Source organism: Phyllobates terribilis, unplaced genomic scaffold, assembly GCF_046119375.1.
Source record: "Phyllobates terribilis strain yellow unplaced genomic scaffold, ASM4611937v1 Scaffold_9__5_contigs__length_417890890, whole genome shotgun sequence".
Lineage (NCBI taxonomy): Eukaryota > Metazoa > Chordata > Amphibia > Anura > Dendrobatidae > Phyllobates > Phyllobates terribilis.
Window position 1 is genome coordinate 409,632,040 of NW_027362769.1, and position 21,057 is coordinate 409,653,096.

At 44.4% G+C, this 21,057-nt stretch overlaps 1 protein-coding gene across 3 annotated transcripts; it reads left to right on the forward strand.

The window, feature by feature from the left end:
- Positions 1-1,343: 1,343 nt before the first annotated feature.
- On the forward strand, positions 1,344-20,367 carry LOC141162658 (uncharacterized). 3 transcript variants are annotated; one of them, XM_073648991.1, is made up of 16 exons: positions 1,344-1,524; positions 2,994-3,052; positions 3,165-3,193; positions 7,053-7,121; positions 7,368-7,433; positions 7,617-7,712; positions 7,804-7,887; positions 12,307-12,580; positions 14,428-14,619; positions 17,308-17,336; positions 17,426-17,482; positions 17,673-17,744; positions 18,763-18,837; positions 19,061-19,150; positions 19,817-19,903; positions 20,131-20,367. In XM_073648991.1, the coding sequence occupies exons 2-15, from the start codon at positions 3,022-3,024 to the stop codon at positions 19,868-19,870; spliced, it is 1,218 nt and encodes a 405-aa protein (XP_073505092.1). In that variant the 5' UTR covers positions 1,344-1,524; positions 2,994-3,021; the 3' UTR covers positions 19,871-19,903; positions 20,131-20,367. The 3 variants fall into 3 exon arrangements, with proteins under 3 accessions (XP_073505092.1, XP_073505091.1, XP_073505093.1); XM_073648990.1 differs by having other exon boundaries at positions 1,345-1,524; positions 7,804-7,914; XM_073648992.1 differs by lacking the exon at positions 18,763-18,837 and having other exon boundaries at positions 1,345-1,524; positions 7,804-7,914.
- The last annotated feature ends 690 nt before the right edge of the window (positions 20,368-21,057 follow it).

The following is a 21,057-nucleotide window of genomic DNA, read 5'->3' on the forward strand; positions in this document are numbered from 1 at the left end:
AGTAAGCTCACCCCGTTATATTTACCGGACACCGGGTCCGCGCCTACAGGGACTCATACCCAGTAGGGATAACCGGAATCCCAGGAGGACTACAAGTCCCTGGCAAACCTGAAGCTAGACACACACAGGACCAGGAACCACAAAGGCCCCGACGTCCAGGGAAAGTGGTTACCAACCGGAGGTCCTACTTCAGAGCAACAGGTGAAGTAAAAGCAGGACACATAAGTTAGGCCCAGTTGCAGGCTGGCCAGGAGCATACGCAGAGACAGACACGGATCAGGAGGCCTTATACCCGCTCCCTGGGGAGAAGTCCAAAAGTGCGCCCTTCACCTGGAGTACCCTGGACCGTACCACCAGCTGTACCAGTAAAGGTAATGAAGCAAATCCCCTGTCTGTTACTCCTGCTGCACCATCGTTCTCTCCCTGCACCACAACGCCCAGCACAACCTGCATCGTTTTACACTGCCCTGAGGCCTGCTCCACCTGTGGGGAGCCGTACCATCTCAAGCTGCCCTAACATCTGCCTCAGAGGACTGCAGCAGCGCTGGTGATCCTCACCAGGCACCACAGGTGGCGTCACGAAAAATCCCCTATTATATCCCCTTTTTATACTGACCGCCCTGGGTCACTGACCGGGCCAGCCACCATGATATTCCCCCCTGCAAGCAGCCATAAGGCCCGGCTGCTGAGTACCCCACGGCCCTGGGGGCGAGTCACCGGCGTCCTTGTATTCTCGCAGCATGGCGACCACTCGGGAGGAGAAGGAACTTGTGGACTCGCGGAAGCTCATCTCCCCCCAGGATCTTGCTGGGCTCTTGTTCCTGGGGCCTGGGGTGCCCCGGTCTCCCTCTCTGGGCGGGCGGTGAACAGTCTCGGGGTTGGAGTAGGTGGGTATGTTCTTCTTCACCCTTCCTGATCTCCTCACTCCCTCCTGGGCCGGTTGTTGTGGCTCCTTGTCCCCCGCCGGCATAGACCGGGGGATAGGAGGCTGGGAAGCCATGCCGGCCTCCCAGTAAGCCTGCCTCTCCCTGGGGAGAAGAGACGCAGACGACGACCCTCCTCCTGGAAGTGCTGGAGCTCAGGAGGCAGGTGCTACTTTCAGCAGGGAGAAACTGATGGCTGATAACAGGGAGTAATAGATTGTAGTCTCCTGTCCTACAGTCCCCCGTCCCCCCAGTAATGGCTGATAACAGGGAGTAATAGATTGTAGTCTCCTGTCCTACAGTCACCTCCCCCAGTAATGGCTGATAACAGGGAGTAATAGATTGTAGATTATATCACTAATCGGCTGCTCCTCCTCTGGATGATGGGAGTTACTGTCCAGTGATGTGTGATATTGGATGGGTTGGGTTGTCGGCTGGAGAGTAGTCCAGCAGGTTGCAGGCGGGGGAGAGGATGGGTGTGATCCTCCCCTCCCCCAGCCTTTCCTCTCCTTTCACTTTCACTATGACTCTTATATCAAGTCTGCAGAGTAAAAGGGGTTAATGTACAAGAGTCATCAGAGACTGCAGGAGAGAAAACAAGGTAAGGAGGTATGGACCCCGAAGTAGAGGAGACAGAGACCTTACAAGAGAAAGAAAAGGAAGGAGAGAGACAGAGAAAGAAAGAGAGAAGAGGCGGAGGACTGAAAGGAAGGGAGAAAATAATAGCAAGAGAACAGAGAGAAGAGGGAAGAGACAGAGGAACAGAAAAAGGGGGAGAGAGAAGAACTAGAGGAGAGACAGAGACTCCCGGACGTCCCCTCTCTTCTCTATATGATATGTATTATTATGATTGTTCCCCCCCTCAGATGCCCCTCAGCCCTGGCACGGGGGTCCTGCAGCCCGAGCTCCGCCCCCTCAGAATGTGGATGATACAATAGTTACCAATATTAGTAAACGTTGTATAAATGTAACAGTTCGGATTTTCTGTCTCCGCTTTACTCTCCGCTATTTCCTGCTACAGGAAGAGACCGCAGGGACAGCCATGTGCAAGCATTATAACATTTCTTATACTCCAGAGCTGCACTCACTATTCTGCTGTTACATCGTGTCTTATTCTCCAGTCACCTCCAGAGCTGCGGTCACTATTCTGATGTTACATCGTGTCTTATCCTTCACTCACCTCCAGAGCTGCACTCACTATTCTGCTGTTACATCATGTCTTATCCTCGACTCACCTCCAGAGCTGCACTCACTAGTCTGCTGTTAAATCGTGTCTTATCCTCCAGTCACCTCCAGAGCTGCAGTCACTATTCTGCTGTTAAATCGTGTCTTATCCTCCACTCACCTCCAGAGCTGCAGTCACTATTCTGCTGTTACATCATGTCTTATCCTCCAGTCACCTCCAGAGCTACAGTCACTATTCTACTGTTACATCGTGTCTTATCCTCCAGTCACCTCCAGAGCTGCAGTCACTATTCTGCTGTTACATCATGTCTTATCCTCCAGTCACCTCCAGACCTGCAGTCACTATTCTGCTGTTACATCGTGTCTTATCCTCCAGTCACCTCCAGACCTGCAGTCACTATTCTGCTGTTACATTGTGTCTTATTCTCCAGTCACCTCCAGAGCTGCACTCACTATTCTGCTGTTACATCGTATCTTATCCTCCAGTCACCTCCAGAGCTGCAATCACTATTTTCATGTTACATCATGTCTTATCCTCCTGTCACCTCCAGAGCTGCAGTCACTATTTTGCTGTTACATTGTGTCTTATCCTCCAGTCACCTCCAGAGCTGCAGTCACTATTCTGCTGTTACATCGTGTCTTATCCTCCAGTCACCTCCAGAGCTGCAGTCACTATTCTGCTGTTACATCGTGTCTTATCCTCCAGACCTACAGTCACTATTCTGCTGTTACATCGTGTCTTATCCTCCAGTCACCACCAGAGCTGCAGTCACTATTTTGCTGTTACATAGTGTCTTATCCTCCAGTCACCACCAGAGCTGCAGTCACTATTTTGAGGTTACATTGTGTCTTATAATGCCGTCCGGTTGTTTGCTTGTCTTACAGATTGGTTGCAGTAGATCCGCACAGCAGCATGGACGCTCTTGCAGATCAGATTGGGAGAGGTAAGAATGGAGATCCGAGCAGCCGACCTCCTGATGAGGCGAGGATGATGGGTAATGGGGTCAGTAGATAATTATGATAATAATCAGTGATTTTATTTATCTTTTTTTGCAGTAAAGTTCGGCCCCGTCCCCCTGACGTTTGTAAGTGTCTGTTCTCATTATTGGTGTCCGTGATAACAGCATTTGTTATATTTCTATCATTAATATGAGTGTTAGTTACTTATTACTTATTGTCAGGAACAACACTGGCGAGATCATACAATATCTCACCGCTGCCACCAATTTGTCAGGGATTCATCACACGCACGATCCTGATTACTCACTACGTAGTTATCGGCAAGCGAGCAGTGAGCGTATGGCGTACACACCTCCGAATTCCAACTCATGGAATATGTGTATACGCCCCGTACGATCACTGCCAGCTTCATTATAACCCAATTAAGATTATTCGCTGCCACCATCAATCAGTTCTGGCCGATTGAACGCCTTATGGGTAGCATATATGGCTTCGGGGGAGGAACGATTAGAGGACAGAAGAAACAGAGCTATTACATTTTATATTTAATCCAAAGGGAGGCAGTGTTTATGAAAAATATACAAAAGGTTTTACAAAGGGGTGCAATACAGTACAGAATATACAGTTACACCAAAATAAAAGGGATGAATAGAAGAACTTACTAGACAGATCGCAGAGATGATTCAATTTAGCTGGAGGGGAGGCGCTCCAATGGACCGTTATCAAACGGGACCCATGCTTACAAGATATATATCTCCCGGAATGAGTGTGGGCCCATCTTCAGCTGTATCTTTTATGTCGAAGAGGGGCCATGCCCACACACTCCCCTGTGATGACCTCACTTGGGCTGGTCTCCGCACTTCATGGTTTTATTAAAATCTCTAATTTCTGCGATAACGTCTCGCTGGTTGATCACAGAAGTTCGCAAGTGATACCAAATTTTTTATTGTGAATTTACCTTTCTGTAGAGACCAGATATGACATGGCTGCTCTCCATTTTGGAACTTTTGCATTATAGCTCCCCGGCGGGGCGTACAGATACGGAAAATATGCGTATTGTTCCTTAGCTGACCCCGCCACTAAAAATGTGTCCCATCCTGATTGGAATTATAGAACTTTCGATATTCCATATTTTGTGTCGGTGCCTGCAGATTGAACACATATGCAAATGGGGATGTACTGGTTATTGTGTGGGGTGATGTAGTTTTCCTTTCAGGCTTAATGAGCGGTTTCCTATTTAGCCAAGTGTCTAATCATCACAGGTCTCTTCTACTAGGGGCTACATTTGTATGGTAATTAGACTGGATAATTGAGTTTGCCACCTCTTTTGTGTACTTCTTTTTGCATAGAGCCAGCGGTCTAGATTGCAAGCTCTTGCTCCTTTGACAAATGGTATAGAGGAGGGGGGAAGAGTGAGAGGGATTTGAGAGGGAGAGAGAGACTCTTAATATTTTCTATGACACTTATCATTACTATTGCTAACACTAATGCGAACAATAGAAGTAATCAGTACTAGGAGTATTTCTATTGTCCGCATTAGTGTCAGCAATAGTGATAATACTAGTGGTATTTCTATTATGAGTGGTGGTAGTAGTGATCGTAGTATTTATATTATTAGTATTATTGGTGGTAGTAGTAGTATTTATATTATTAGTATTATTGGTGGTAGTAGTAGTATTTATATTATTAGTATTATTGGTGGTAGTAGTAGTATTTATATTATTAGTATTATTGGTGGTAGTAGTAGTATTTATATTATTAGTATTATTGGTGGTAGTAGTATTTATATTATTAGTATTATTGGTGGTAGTAGTAGTATTTATATTATTAGTATTATTGGTGGTAGTAGTAGTATTTATATTATTAGTATTATTGGTGGTAGTAGTATTTATATTATTAGTATTATTGGTGGTAGTAGTAGTATTTATATTATTAGTATTATTGGTGGTAGTAGTAGTATTTATATTATTAGTATTATTGGTGGTAGTAGTAGTATTTATATTATTAGTATTATTGGTGGTAGTAGTATTTATATTATTAGTATTATTGGTGGTAGTAGTAGTATTTCTATTATTAGTATTATTGGTGGTAGTAGTAGTATTTATATTATTAGTATTATTGGTGGTAGTAGTATTTATATTATTAGTATTATTGGTGGTAGTAGTAGTATTTATATTATTAGTATTATTGGTGGTAGTAGTAGTATTTATATTATTAGTATTATTGGTGGTAGTAGTAGTATTTATATTATTAGTATTATTGGTGGTAGTAGTAGTATTTATATTATTAGTATTATTGGTGGTAGTAGTAGTATTTATATTAGTAGTATTATTGGTGGTAGTAGTATTTATATTATTAGTATTATTGGTGGTAGTAGTAGTATTTATATTATTAGTATTATTGGTGGTAGTAGTAGTATTTATATTATTAGTATTATTGGTGGTAGTAGTAGTATTTATATTATTAGTATTATTGGTGGTAGTAGTAGTATTTATATTATTAGTATTATTGGTGGTAGTAGTAGTATTTATATTATTAGTATTATTGGTGGTAGTAGTAGTATTTATATTATTAGTATTATTGGTGGTAGTAGTAGTATTTATATTATTAGTATTATTGGTGGTAGTAGTAGTATTTATATTAGTAGTATTATTGGTGGTAGTAGTAGTATTTATATTATTAGTATTATTGGTGGTAGTAGTATTTATATTATTAGTATTATTGGTGGTAGTAGTAGTTCTATTATTAGTATTATTGGTGGTAGTAGTAGTATTTATATTATTAGTATTATTGGTGGTAGTAGTAGTATGTATATTATTAGTATTATTGGTGGTAGTAGTAGTATTTCTATTATTAGTATTATTGGTGGTAGTAGTAGTTCTATTATTAGTATTATTGGTGGTAGTAGTAGTATTTATATTATTAGTATTATTGGTGGTAGTAGTAGTATGTATATTATTAGTATTATTGGTGGTAGTAGTAGTATTTATATTAGTATTATTGGTTGTAGTAGTATTTATATTATTAGTATTATTGGTGGTAGTAGTAGTTATATTATTAGTATTATTGGTGGTAGTAGTAGTTATATTATTAGTATTATTGGTGGTAGTAGTAGTTATATTATTAGTATTATTGGTGGTAGTAGTAGTATTTATATTAGTATTATTGGTTGTAGTAGTATTTATATTATTAGTATTATTGGTGGTAGTAGTAGTATTTATATTAGTATTATTGGTTGTAGTAGTATTTATATTATTAGTATTATTGGTGGTAGTAGTAATATTATTAGTATTATTGGTGGTAGTAGTAGTTATATTATTAGTATTATTGGTGGTAGTAGTATTTATATTATTAGTATTATTGGTGGTAGTAGTAGTTATATTATTAGTATTATTGGTGGTAGTAGTATTTATATTATTAGTATTATTGGTGGTAGTAGTAGTTATATTATTAGTATTATTGGTGGTAGTAGTATTTATATTATTAGTATTATTTGTGGTAGTAGTATTTATATTATTAGTATTATTGGTGATAGTAGTAGTATTTATATTATTAGTATTATTGGTGGTAGTAGTATTTATATTATTAGTATTATTGGTGGTAGTAGTATTTATATTATTAGTATTATTGGTGGTAGTAGTATTTATATTATTAGTATTATTGGTAGTAGTAGTAGTTATATTATTAGTATTATTGATGATAGTATAGATAATGATAGTGATAGAATTGTATTATTAGTGATCGTATTTCTGTTATTGGTATTAGTGGTAGTATTAATAGTAGAATTTATATTATAGGTGGTAATAGTGATAGTGGTAACATTTCTATACTTAGTATTATTATTTTTGATATTAGTGATAGTTGTAGTATTTATTTTCTTAGTAATAGTGGTATTAGTGATAGTAGTATCTGTATTATTAGTAATGGCAGTAGTAGTATTTCTATAATTCTTAGTATTTTTACCTTCTTATGTTGACCTCTCAGATCTTCGGTGTTGTGCTCGTTCCCCTGTGGACCTCCTTCTCCAGCTATGACACCTCCTTGCTGTTTTCGGTAAATATTACTTTGGTGTTTTGGGTAATGATGACATCATGGTGCGCTCGGGGTCAGACCCGCCCCAGAGGAGCAGAGGATGCTTCCGGCCCCATGTCTGACACCAATGAGCACACTACAGGGTGACTGATAATTTAGGGGGACCTGGTCTAATCTCTGGGTCTTCTCAGTGTCCCCCCGCACTGAGGTCAGGTCGGATTTCTCATCTCTTCCTGCGGATGTTGATTGCTGATTGTTTCCTTCTAGATGTTGGTCATCATCACAGTCATCGTGAAAGGTTCTCTTCTCTCGTGCTGGATCCTGATCAGGATGGTGAGTGGCCGGTCACAGCTGACACATCGGGGCCTCCGGCATCTGGAGCTCTGCTCATCCTGAGTCTCCTGCTGCATAACACAGGAGGATGATGTGACTCTTAACCACCCCATTCCCACCATGTGCGGCCAGGTGACGCTGCGTTACTCCAAGGCTGATAACTTTCTCCTTTCTCGGTTGCAGACCTCGTGGATCCTGCAGGTGGCCTCGGTGTTGGGTGTGATGGTCACTCAGATGTTTCTCCTTCAGTTCAGTCTTCACGCTTCTCTGTTTTCCGTGGTGAGTATGAGACACAGATCTGACCAAGCCGTGTTACATATAATCTCCGGCTCTGTAATAACGGTCTACTCGCTCATGTTTCCTCTTGAAGGTCGTCCTCGTTCCTCCATCCACCTTCACCGGGATCTGTGTCTGTAAATCATATCTATGGGGCCGCGGAGATGACAAGCGCGAAGTGAGCAATGAGCTGACGAATGTGACGGTGAGAAAGTTGGATGAGTTTGATGGTGAGAAGCGTGGACGAGTATAACGTTGGGGAGGATGGAGAAGTGAGATATTGAGGGGGTCAACAACTGTGGCGGTGAGGATGACTGATGACTGTGGTGATAACGGGGGCTATTGACTGACAGTGAGGGGACAGATGAGTGTGACAATAAGGAGGCCAACGACTGTGACGGTGAGTGGACCGACAACTGACGATGAGGGAGGTCCATAACTGTGGCGGTTAGGGGGACCGACAAGTTCAACAGTTAGGAGGACCAAGGATTGTGACGGCGAGGAGACCGACGAATGTGGAGGTGAGGGGGTTGAATAGTCTGACTGTGAAAAGGTTGGGCATCTGACAGTGAGGGTGGACTGACGACGGTGACAGTGAGGAGGTTGACGAGTGTGGGAGACACATGGTGAACACTTGTGGCCATACTCATGATATAGACAGCCATACCCTACACCGCCCGTCCATTTTTGGGGTTCCCTAACTGTCTTCCTACATGAGATTTTGATGGACAGAAAGGGATCGAGCAGATATTTGGAGACAATCCATCACTTTCTACTGACCCCCATACACAACACTTCTTTCCCCTGATATTCGCCATCCAGGTAAAATTAGGACACCCCCCCCCCCCCATACACCTCAGATTGTTGGCCGCCGTGACAAAATCATTCGTCCAATTTGCACAGATACTTGTACCCCCCTCTCCTCAATGAGATCACATGTAAGAGCGGCAGTGCCGAGTATGTTACTATGCGGGGGATGGTAGGGATAGCTGACTGCGATCAATTGAGTGCGGCCCCCTCAACCTCACATCATGCAGCAGCATTGCTGACCCCCCCCCGAATATCCGCTCCTCCTGGACTCTCCGTTCCTCCTGGACTCTCCGTTCCTCCTGGACTCTCCGTTCCTCCTGGACTCTCCGTTCCTCCTGGACTCTCTCTTCCTCCTGGACTCTCTCTTCCTCCTTGGCTATCTGTTCCTCCTGGACTCTCCGTTCCTCCTGGACTCTCCGTTCCTCCTGGACTCTCCGTTCCTCCTGGACTCTCTGTTCCTCCTGGACTCTCCGTTCCTCCTGGACTCTCCGTTCCTCCTGGACTCTCTGTTCCTCCTGGACTCTCTGTTCCTCCTGGACTCTCTGTTCCTCCTGGACTCTCTGTTCCTCCTGGACTCTCTGTTCCTCCTGGACTCTCTGTTCCTCCTGGACTCTCTGTTCCTCCTGGACTCTCTGTTCCTCCTGGACTCTCTGTTCCTCCTGGACTCTCTGTTCCTCCTGGACTCTCTGTTCCTCCTGGACTCTCTCTTCCTCCTGGACTCTCTCTTCCTCCTGGACTCTCTCTTCCTCCTGGACTCTCTCTTCCTCCTGGACTCTCTCTTCCTCCTTGGCTATCTGTTCCTCCTGGACTCTCCGTTCCTCCTGGACTCTCCGTTCCTCCTGGACTCTCTGTTCCTCCTGGACTCTCTGTTCCTCCTGGACTCTCTGTTCCTCCTGGACTCTCTGTTCCTCCTGGACTCTCTGTTCCTCCTTGGCTATCTGTTCCTCCTGGACTCTCCGTTCCTCCTGGACTCTCTGTTCCTCCTGGACTCTCTGTTCCTCCTGGACTCTCCCTTCCTCCTGGACTCTCCGTTCCTCCTGGACTATCCCCACATTTGCCATTTCTGTCAGCCCTTGGGATCTCCTGTCCAGTCCCGCAGTGCACCTGGGATCCGTTACCTTACCTTCACACAGTTGCACCTCCATCGTCCCCTGTACGCCAGAGGATAAGACACTCTTCATAGCACCTGTACAAAGCCTTGAGCTCCGGACGTTGCAGGAGTATCTGTAAGGGATTCCAGTAAGGCCTCCCACTGCCCCGAACAATAGGTCCTTGCTGATGCCAGCAGCCCCCTGCACATGAACTTGACCTTGGTTACTGTACTTCACATCTAAACCCTACCAAGAAACAGTTCTCTTTTTACTGGGGCTTGTCCTTCCCACTATGGGCTAGTCCCAAACTTTAACTGTGTATATAGAGAGTTCCTGTTGCCTACTATGAATATTGTACAAATGATACTTATCACACTCTAAGCATTAAACATATTACACATACAATGCTTACTCTATAGTCACTATCTATCCTATGTTCATCCTGCACTGTATACTAAACCTTACTGCACATTACTTATGCATTACACATTAGCATATCAATATATATATATATATATATATATATATATATATATATATATATATATATATATATATATATATATATATATATATATATATATATATATCAGTACAGACCAAAAGTTTGGACACACCTTCTCATTTAAAGATTTTCCTGTATTTTCATGACTATGAAAATTGTCCATTCACACTGAAGGCATCAAAACTATGAATTAACACATGTGGAATTATATACTTAACAAAAAAGTGTGAAACCACTGAAAATATGTCTTATATTCTAGGTTCTTCAAAGTAGCCACCTTTTGCTTTGATGACTGCTTTGCTCACTCTTGGCATTCTCTTGATGAGCTTCAAGAGGTAGTCACCGGAAATGGTCTTCACTTCACAGGTGTGCCCTGTCAGGTTTAATAAGTGGGATTTCTTGCCTTATAAATGAGGTTGGGACCATCAGTTGTGTTGTGCAGAAGTCTGGTGGATACACAGCTGATAGTCCTACTGAATAGACTGTTAGAATTTGTATTATGGCAAGAAAAAACAGCTAAGTAAAATAAAACGAGTGGCCATCATTACTTTAAGAAATGAAGGTCAGTCAGTCTGAAAAATTGGGCAAACTTTGAAAGTGTCCCCAAGTGCAGTTGCAAAAACCATCAAGCGCTACAAAGAAACTGGCTCACATGAGGACCGCCCCAGGAAAGGAAGACCAAGAGTCACCTCTGCTTCTGAGGATAAGTTTATCCGAGTCACCAACCTCAGAAATCGCAGGTTAACAGCAGCTCAGATTAGAGACCAGGTCAATGCCACACAGAGTTCTAGCAGCAGACACATCTCTACAACAACTGTTGAGAGGAGACTTTGTGCAGCAGGCCTTCATGGTAAAATAGCTGCTAGGAAACCACTGCTAAGGACTGGCAACAAGCAGAAGAGACTTGTTTGGGCTAAAGAACACAAGGAATGGACATTAGACCAGTGGAAATCTGTGCTTTGGTCTGATGAGTCCAAATTTGAGATCTTTGGTTCCAACCACCGTGTCTTTGTGCGACGCAGAAAAGGTGAACGGATGGACTCTACATGCCTGGTTCCCCCCGTGAAGCATGGAGGAGGAGGTGTGATGGTGTGGGGGGGCTTTGCTGGTGACACTGTTGGGGATTTATTCAAAATTGAAGGCATACTGAACCAGCATGGCTACCACAGCATCTTGCAGCGGCATGCTATTCCATCCGGTTTGCGTTTAGTTGGACCATCATTTATTTTCAACAGGACAATGACCCCAAACACACCTCCAGGCTGTGTAAGGGCTATTTGACCAAGAAGGAGAGTGATGGGGGGCTACACCAGATGACCTGGTCTCCACAGTCACCAGACCTGAACCCAATGGAGATGGTTTGGGGTGAGCTGGACCGCAGAGTGAAGGCAAAAGGGCCAACAAGTGCTAATCATCTCTGGGAACTCCTTCAAGATTGTTGGAAGACCATTTCCGGTGACTACCTCTTGAAGCTCATCAAGAGAATGCCAAGAGTGTGCAAAGCAGTCATCAAAGCAAAAGGGGGCTACTGTGAAGACCCTAGAATATAAGACATATTTTCAGTTGTTTCACACTTTTTTGTTAAGTATATAATTCCACATGTGGTAATTCATAGTTTTGATGCCTTCAGTGTGAATGTACAATTTTCATAGTCAAGAAAATACAGAAAAATCTTTAAATGAGAAGGTGTGTCCAAACTTTTGGTCTGTACTGTGTATATATATATATATATATAATATATCGCATACCCTTATTCACACTATCTTCTAATGTGATTGGTGATTTCAGGGGTAGGAACGCGACAGTACAGTCCACCACTCTTTCACCAGGAACACCAGATTACCTTCAAAAGCACCACAACCAATACACAGACGGAAGGGGGCTGGCTTAGATACTGAAATGAGTAATAAGCCAGTCCCTTCACGAACAGCTCAGAAGAAGGACATGACTGAAGTGGAATTGGAGGGACCCAGAACCAAAGTGAACATATTGAGATCATGGCTAGTAACAAACCTCAACTCAGATGGTACTGACTTTGTGGTCACCACATGGACTTTACTCTTTGTTACTGATCAGCCATCTCCCTGGGTGTTCGCTCTACTCCCAGCCCCCAACTATGGAATATCTGATTCCTTTTCACTATTTCTCCAGAGCACATTGGTTCATCTTGAGTTTTCCCGTTTTATTCCAGGATCCTGTTCCCGGCCCCCAGAGCAGAGCGGTGATCGGGATATTCTCCCGGAATTCACCGGAAGAGTACTCCTGGCTGACCTCCATGCTGAGCAGAGTGGGGAGAGTAGTACCTTTCTGTATCACAAACTCCAATGCTCATCAGTTCAACCAGCAGGTTCCTCAGTGCACGTTCGCCATATTGTATCACTCAAAGACACGAGGACGGGTCAACATCACCAACGTGACGGACTCTCTGTACGATGAAGAGCTGAGCTTCATGTCAAAGGTGCTCGGTAAGAGGAATACAAGCGCGATGCCAATCACAGAGGCAATCAGGCCCACGCTTCTGGTTTCTTCATTCACAAATACAGTGCTGGGGTTTGTTAAGGTGGCATGGACATCTCCACTGGGCATCGCCACTGGGAATCTTCTCTGGGCATCTCCACTGGGAATCTTCTCTGGGAATCTTCTCTGGGCTTCTCCACTAGGAATCTTCTCTGGGCATCTCCACTGGGAATCTTCTCTGGGCATCTCCACTGGGAATCTTCTCTGGGCATCTCCACTAGGAATCTTCTCTGGGCATCTCCACTGGGAATCTTCTCTGGGCATCTCCACTGGGAATCTTCTCTGGGCATCTCCACTGGGAATCTTCTCTGGGCATCTCCACTGGGAATCTTCTCTGGGCATCTCCACTGGGAATCTTCTCTGGGCATCTCCACTGGGAATCTTCTCTGGGCATCTACACTAGGAATCTTCTCTGGGCATCTCCACTGGGAATCTTCTCTGGGAATCTTCTCTGGGCATCTCCACTAGGAAACTTCCCTGGGCATCTTCACTGGGCATTTCCACTGGAAATCTTCTCTGTCCCTTGGTCATCTTCACTGGACATGTCCCTTAGTCATCTTCTCTGGGCATCTTCACTGGTCACGTCCCTTGGTCATCTATCTCTGGGCATGTCCCTTGGTCATCTTCTCTGGGCATCTTCACTGGACATGTCCCTTGGTCATCTTCACTGGGCATGTCCCTTAGTCATCTTCTCTGGGCATCTTCACTGGGCATGTCCCTTGGTCATCTTCTCTGGGCATCTCCTTTAGGCATTTTGACTGAGTTTCTCCACTGAGCATCTTCTCTGGACATCTTCACTGAGCATGTCCCTTGGTCATCTTCTCTGGGCATCTTCACTGGACATGTCCCTTGGTCATCTTCTCTGGGCATCTTCACTGGGCATGTCCCTTGGTCATCTTCTCTGGGCATCTTCACTAGGCATGTCCCTTGGTCATCTTCTCTGAGCATCTCCTTTAGGCATTTTGACTGAGTATCTCCACTGAGCATCTTCTCTGGACATCTTCACTGAGCATGTCGCTTGGGCATCGTCTCTGGGCATTTTGACTGGGTATCTCCACTGCGCATGTCCTTCAGACATCACCAATGGGCATCTACATTTGGTTTTCAGCACTGAGCATCACCATTAGACTTCACTTGGTGTTTCCATTAGGCTTCACCACTGGAAAAACTTCCCCACATACCTTTTTCTACTAGTATATTCCACTTTCACAGGATTCTGCTCAGTTGATTCCACTCTTCTCATCTCTTGTAGTAGAGAACGGTGGACTCTTCTTCTGATTCTCCATTATTACATACATTCTCTTTGGTAGTGAATGATTGCTTCATCTTACCGGTCAAAGCTGAAGAGTTGCAGAGCCAACGGCCTGTCTGAAAGATATTTATGGTGCCAAAGACCAATTACGTTGGACAAAGTAGATCTGTGATAAAGTCATCTCAGCCAATGACCATTTTAATAGAACGGGTATCTTTGATTAGACAAAACATATCCACTTTTTTGCCAAAAAACAGCTTCCTACCACTCCATGGGTTTTGTCTGGTACGGAACTGTTTTTGGAAGACGTCTGACAACTTTTTCTTCCCATTGATGGCTTCTTTAAATCTGACATAGTAGGTCCCTTTTATCCAAGATGTAGCCACACCGGGCCGGAAAACACCTGGAGACAGGAGATTTGCTCCTTGGGTCAATGTCTTTGGGAGCTGTGAGCCAGAAGGAATGTGGGGTCTCCTCTGCTTCTCATATCCCCCCCTCTTCTCCATTTTTAGTTTATCTCATTCATCTCTATCGCCCTTACAGGTAGGAGTAATGTGATTGTTGTGGCTGACGACATGGATGACAGCAGCTCCGGTGCAGCGCAGAACATCTTGACTAAACAGCCGTCCATTGCTCAGATGACCAGCGGCGTCTATCTGTTTACCACAAAGGAGAAAAAGGACAATCAGCTGATAAAAGACAAAGTGCAGCCAATAATTAATCTATTCTCCAAAGGTATAAGTGCGGAGTAGGTCCAGAGAGTACACGGTGGTGCTGGTGGTGGGGGGATGGGGCCGCCACCGAACTGAATTCATATTGTGAAACAGACCGTGGCGCGGAGAAGTAGACCGTCATCGTGGTCATGATCATCCAACCATGACCTCCAACATGAAAACCTTTGGGGTTAACTACAATTCTTTACAAAATGTCTCTTCTTTATTTGCTTCCCTATAGCCAAAGGTTCATAGCTGTATCCAACCATGGACATGAGATGCCACAATGTAGGTGGATAATTCCCCAGTGATTGTACAAAAATCTCCACCCTACAGGGTATCAATAAGAATCACTAAGATTAGTATCGATAGAAGTATCAGAATGGGGCAATAACTTCTTCAATCATCTTCTTCCCAGAGTCCTTGTTGAGTCACCCATGATTCTCCATTGTATTTTTGTACTGACGATGATCAGAGAATGATCCATCTCATGTGAACCTGTCCGCTCTTTATTAAACATACATTAAAGCTGCTTTTGGTCTGAGCTCATGGTTTGGAATTTTCAGGTGATGGCCAAACTCAACGACTCGCGAATGTCTTGTCTCCATGAATGCCCATGTCCTTAACAAACTGGAAGGTATCAGGTGTTGGTTGGGATGGTCTTGATGAGGTTGGATGATAAATGTAGACTGGTGATATCTCCACCATCTTCTACTCTACAAAACACAGCCATTGACGACTATCTATAATTATATTGATATCGTTTGTGGTATCCGTATGATATGATCCCTTCAATTGGATGTTTCTTTATGTCTTCTTGGGTCATTGACCCCTAATGTGTAATTATTGGGATATTGGTGGCATGAGCTACAATGAATGGACTATTTTCTCTGTGGTCAAGTGCGGAAATTCAACAAGGAGGTAAGGCTGGATGTTTCAAATAGGAGGTTAGACTTAATGCTTGGTGGAGTATTTCATGGATCTTCAATGAGGAGGTAAGGCTGGATGTTTCATAGAGGAGGTTAGACTCCATGCTTGGAGTATTTCATGGATCTTCAATGAGGAGGTAAGGCTGGATGTTTCATAGAGGAGGTTAGACTCCATGCTTGGAGTATTTCATGGATCTTCAATGAGGAGGTAAGGCTGGTTGTTCATAGAGGAGGTTAGACTCAATGCTTGGAGTATTTCATGGATCTTCAATGAGGAGGTAAGGCTGGATGTTTCATAGAGGAGGTTAGACTCAATGCTTGGTGGAGTATTTCATGGAACGTCAATGAGGAGGTAAGGCTGGATGTTTCATAGAGGAGGTTAGACTCCATGCTTGGAGTATGTCATGGATCTTCAATGAGGAGGTAAGGCTGGATGTTTCATAGAGGAGGTTAGACTCCATGCTTGGAGTATTTCATGGAACGTCAATGAGGAGGTAAGGCTGGATGTTCATAGAGGAGGTTAGACTCCATGCTGGGTGGAGTATTTCATGGAACGTCAATGAGGAGGTAAGGCTGGATGTTTCATAGAGGAGGTTAGACTCAATCCTTGGAGTATTTCATGGATCTTCAATGAGGAGGTAAGGCTGGATGCTTTGTGAGTACTGTATGACACTTTGAGAAGATAAGGTTGGATTCCTTGGTTGATAACCGTATACCCTCAACTGAGAAGGCTTGATTGCTTGGTGGACTAGGATTACAGATCAGCACATCTGAAAATAGTTTTGGGCAGATTCACTCAAATACAGACAGCAGATATTGTTTAGTCAGAATAAATTAGGTTAAAGCTGAAACTGACCCAATTAACATGAGAAGAGGGAATTGGTTGACAATTAAAAAACAACATAATATTCCTCTTTCCTGACTTGCTTCCTCTAATATCTCTGCCCCAGCTCTTCGATCTTTTCTTTTATTGCTCCATTCTTAGACCCTTGATTGGACTCACACAGTCATGTAGGGCCGAAACATGAATGAAGGAGGCCAGTCACAGGTCTAAGACTGACCTCATGATGGAGTGTGTTATCATTGAGGAGCAAAGGCTGGATTCTTGGTGGAGTATGGCACTTCCTGGAGGAGGTAAGATTGGATGCTTGGTGGAATATTGTACTTCCTGGAGGAGGTAAGATTCAATAATTGATGGATTATGGTACTTCTTCGAAGATGTAAGGCTGGACTCTAGGTGGAGTGTGTTATCTTTGAGGAGGTAAGGTTTGTTTCTTGGTGGAGTGTGTTTTCCTTGAGGAGGTAAGACTGGATAGCTTAAAGGGGTATGGTACTTCTCAGAGGAGGTAAGACTGCATCTTTGGTGGAGTGTGTTTTCCTTGAGGTAAGGTTGGATTCTGGGTAGTGTATGGCACTTCCTCGAGAAGGTAAGGATGGAAAACTTGGTGGAGTATGGTTATGGTACTTCTTTGAGGTGGTAAAGCTGGATTCTTGGTGGAGTTTCTTACTTCTTAAAGGTGGTAAGTATGGATGCTTGGCAGAGAATGATACTTCCTCGAGGAGGTAATGCTGTATTCTTGGTGGAGTTTCTTCTTTCTTTGAAGTGGTAAAGATGGATGCTTGGCAGAATATGGTACTTCCTCAAGGAGGTAAAGCTGGATTTTTGGTACAGTTTTTTTCCTTCTCCTTCTTCGAGGTGGTGAGGATGGATTACTTGGTGGAGTATCGTAATTTCTTGGAAGATCTTTTGATGAAATAAACTGTTTTCTTTTTTCCCTCAGGGTCGGCCAGTGATATTGTAGCTGATCTAGTAAGTACATATTCATATGAGGTGCACAGTTGATGGTGACCTCTCGTGACGGCCTCTGTATTATCTCACGGCTTGTTTCTTGTGCTCAGGTCTTGATCTTCTTGGTCGTTGATCCTTGGTTGTACTTCATCTATTCCATCTATAATGTGAGTCGGGGGAACTGAGTGGATGACTGGAGGTGTTTGTCGTGTTGAGGGTCGTTATAATCTGGTGGACTTGTATATGCACAGATGTATCAATCATTAATCATTCATTGTGACCATCATGGTCCCAAAAATTCACGAGGAACCTGTCGCGATCACTGGGGTCACTGATCTTCTCTTCTTTTGTCTTCAGGTGTTTTTCCTAATAACAACAAACCTGAGCGGATCATTGCTCGTGTTTTACGCCACTCATGCTTCCAATCATGTGAGTAAGGAAAATAATTAAAAGGAATGATGGGTCCAGGCTTCAATGTATATAATACGTACAGATATACTGTAAATACATAATGTAATCATTTAATTAACCTGGCCCTATCCCGAATCCTAATCATAAGCCTAACACCAAATCAATTCATAGTCCTAAACCTAACCCTAAAATAGGATTAGAAAAAGTGTAAATCCATAAAGGAATTAAAAGTATTCACACTGCGGTCATCATTAGCTGCTCATCTTCTGTCTTCTCGGCTGCTTCTTTTGCAGAACGCAGCAGTGAAGATGGGTTTATCGGCTGCTGCGCTCTGCATAAGCAGAAACCAAACCTCCTTCATTATACTGAACTTTGTTCTTTTGTTTGCTACTAGGGATGAGCGGATACATTGAAGTTCGGGTTCTGGTACCCGACCTGAACTTTATTTCAAAGTTGGGTTCGGGTACCAGAACTTTACCCGAACTTTAACCAGAACCCTGAACTTTTGAGATGGAAAATTCTCTCTCTCTCTCTCTACAATGGACTTTCCTTGGAACTTCGAATATTGCAACGGACTTCCGGTTGGACTTTTCGAATATTGCAACGGACTTCCGGTTGAAATCTGTGTTTGGTGTTTTGCACCGGACACTGACTGTCCAATACGAATGCCGAACTTTAAATTTCGGGGTCGCTCATCTCTAGTTTCTACTTATGCAGAGTGCAGCAGCCGATGACGATCTAATCTCGCCTACAGCGATCTTCATGAGCCCCGCTGGACGGGCACTCACTGCTCAACTCCAATGAGCCATGTTTGTAGGCGCCAATCATTTGGCATTGGGGGAGGCATAAGAGACAGATCAGGGGGAAATATTGTGCCCCTTAGACTTTGGCACATGGGTCACCCCCACATGACACCACTGAGTACAAGTCCAGGTATAAGTGGGTGTTGTGGGCTGTTCATGGCTAGCTCTACATATCGGGGTCTATACTGGGGAAGACATTTTCTTTTGGTTACACTTGGTAATTTTGCCCCCAGCGTGACTCTGTGCTTCCATCTACGTATCCCATCAAGCGGCAGAGAAACTCGCCCCATTCATGGGGCAAAAAGAAGGTAGGTTGAAAGCCACGTGAGGATGGAAATGGCGGCTGATAAATAATGTTTGGTAATAATTCCTCCGACCTGAAACGCGCACGTCATGTAGGAAAAATTGAGGTATTACCAATTTGCAGAATAAAGAATTTCTCAGTATTCATGTCATCTGCTGAGATGTTTTTCCATGGGTGACACCACTATGGATCAGGTCTATCCTGGATGAGGGTCTCTTCTTTTGCAGGGTGACCGCACGGTGGGACTCGCTGTGGTTCTGGTACTAATGATGGTGGAACTGTTTTCCTTGTACTGGGTAGAGTCAAGTATAAACCCGGTGAGTGCGTCTGCGCCATGCTGTGCCGGCCGTGCATCTGCGCCATGCTGTGCCAGCCATGCTGTACCCGCTATGCTGTGCCGGCTATGCTGTGCCGGCTATGCTGTGTTGACCATGCTGTGCCGGCCATGCTGTTTCGGCCAAGCTGTGCTCACCATGCTGTGCTCACCATGCTGTGCTCGCCATGCTGTTTCGGCCAAGCTGTGCTCGCCATGCTGTGCCGCCCATGCTGTGCTCGCCATGCTGTGCCGGCCATGCTGTGCTCGCCATGCTGTGCCGGCTATGCTGTGTTGACCATGCTGTGCTCGCTATACTGTGCCTGCTATACTGTGCCGGCCATGCTGTGCCGGCCATGCTGAGCCCACTATGCTGTGCCCGCTATACTGTGCCGGCCATGCTGTGCCAGCCATGCTGTGCCGGCCATGCTGTGCTCGCTATGCTGTGTTGACCATGCTGCGCCTGCTATTCTGTGCCCGCTATGCTGTGCCGGCCATGCTGAGCCCACTATGCTGAGCCCGCTATGCTGTGCCCGCTATGCTGTGCCGGCCATGCTGTGTTGATCATGCTGTGCCGGCCATGCTGAGCCCACTATGCTGTGCCCGCTATACTGTGCCGGCCATGCTGTGCCCGTCTGCTCCATACTGACGCGGTTATCCTGCTCTACAGGTCTTGCTCATCGTTCAGTCACTTGGCTCAGGAGTCTTCATCCTGACACGCTAACACCAAGGACCCCCCAGACTCGCAGATATAAAGGTGCGGGGTCTCGTCTTGTCTGAATCTGGGGATATCTAAGAAAAGAGATAATAAAAAAATTCTAAAACTATAGATGGCGTTGGGTTAAAGAAATGACTGAGAGGGGGCAAAGTGACCAATCAGCTTCCAGTTCTGGAATCTTCACATTGGAAAGTAAACGCTGCGCTCTCATTGGCTGCGGTGGGAATTGATCCAACTGGAAAATTCTTCTTCTTCTCTTCCTGCAGCTTCAAAAAGAATCATCCAGAAACACAAGAAATGTCTGAAGGGACAAAAGGCGCAAAAAGGGACAAAGCGATAATCTGATATAAAGATGTGCGGAATTCACACAACAAAACCATCATTCCGGAAAATATTATCATCAATATCATGTTTACATGTCCTCAGTATATATATATATATATACTGTATATAATGTACAACACTCACTGTGAGATTAAAATGTATATTATACAGTGGTATCAGTCATATTGTCATTAGTGATGAGCGAGCATGTTCGCTACTGCTCGGCGCTCGCCCATCTCACTGCTCGAGATGCTCGGCGCTTACTGAGCATTTCCTGGTTGCTCGGCGGGAGCTCGGGTCTCCTCCCTGCATGTTTGGCGCTCTTTACAGAGCCAATGAACATGCAGGGATTGCCTGCCATGCACTGTAATGCCGTAGCCATGTTGGTTGTGGCATTACAGTGATTGGCTGGCCGCACAGCGTCATCAGGTCTATATCAGACCTGGCACCGCCATGCTCGTCACAGTCACTCCGGAATCAGGCAGTGTAGGGAGAGCTGCTGCGGCTGTGTCAGGGAGAGATTTGCTTGTGTATTAGGTAGTGTAGGGAGAAAAACCGTACATTACACATATCCATCTCAACAAACAGTCCTTCTGAGGACTAATCCATCTGCAGAGATATCAGGCAGGCAGGGTGTATAGGTTGGCAGTGTATATAGGCAGGCAGGCAGGGTATATAGCAGATTGCATGACATAGAGCAAGAGGCTCCATTCCAGTTCTGCCTTCTGCTGCTGTTAGATATTTCTAGACAAAGGCCCAGATCTCAGGGGCTAGGAATACTTTTCTTTGGATCTTAATCCTCATTATTTGCTTAATCCAGAGAACACCGTTTTTCTGCGCCATTTGCTTGTTGGCACTGCAGAATACAG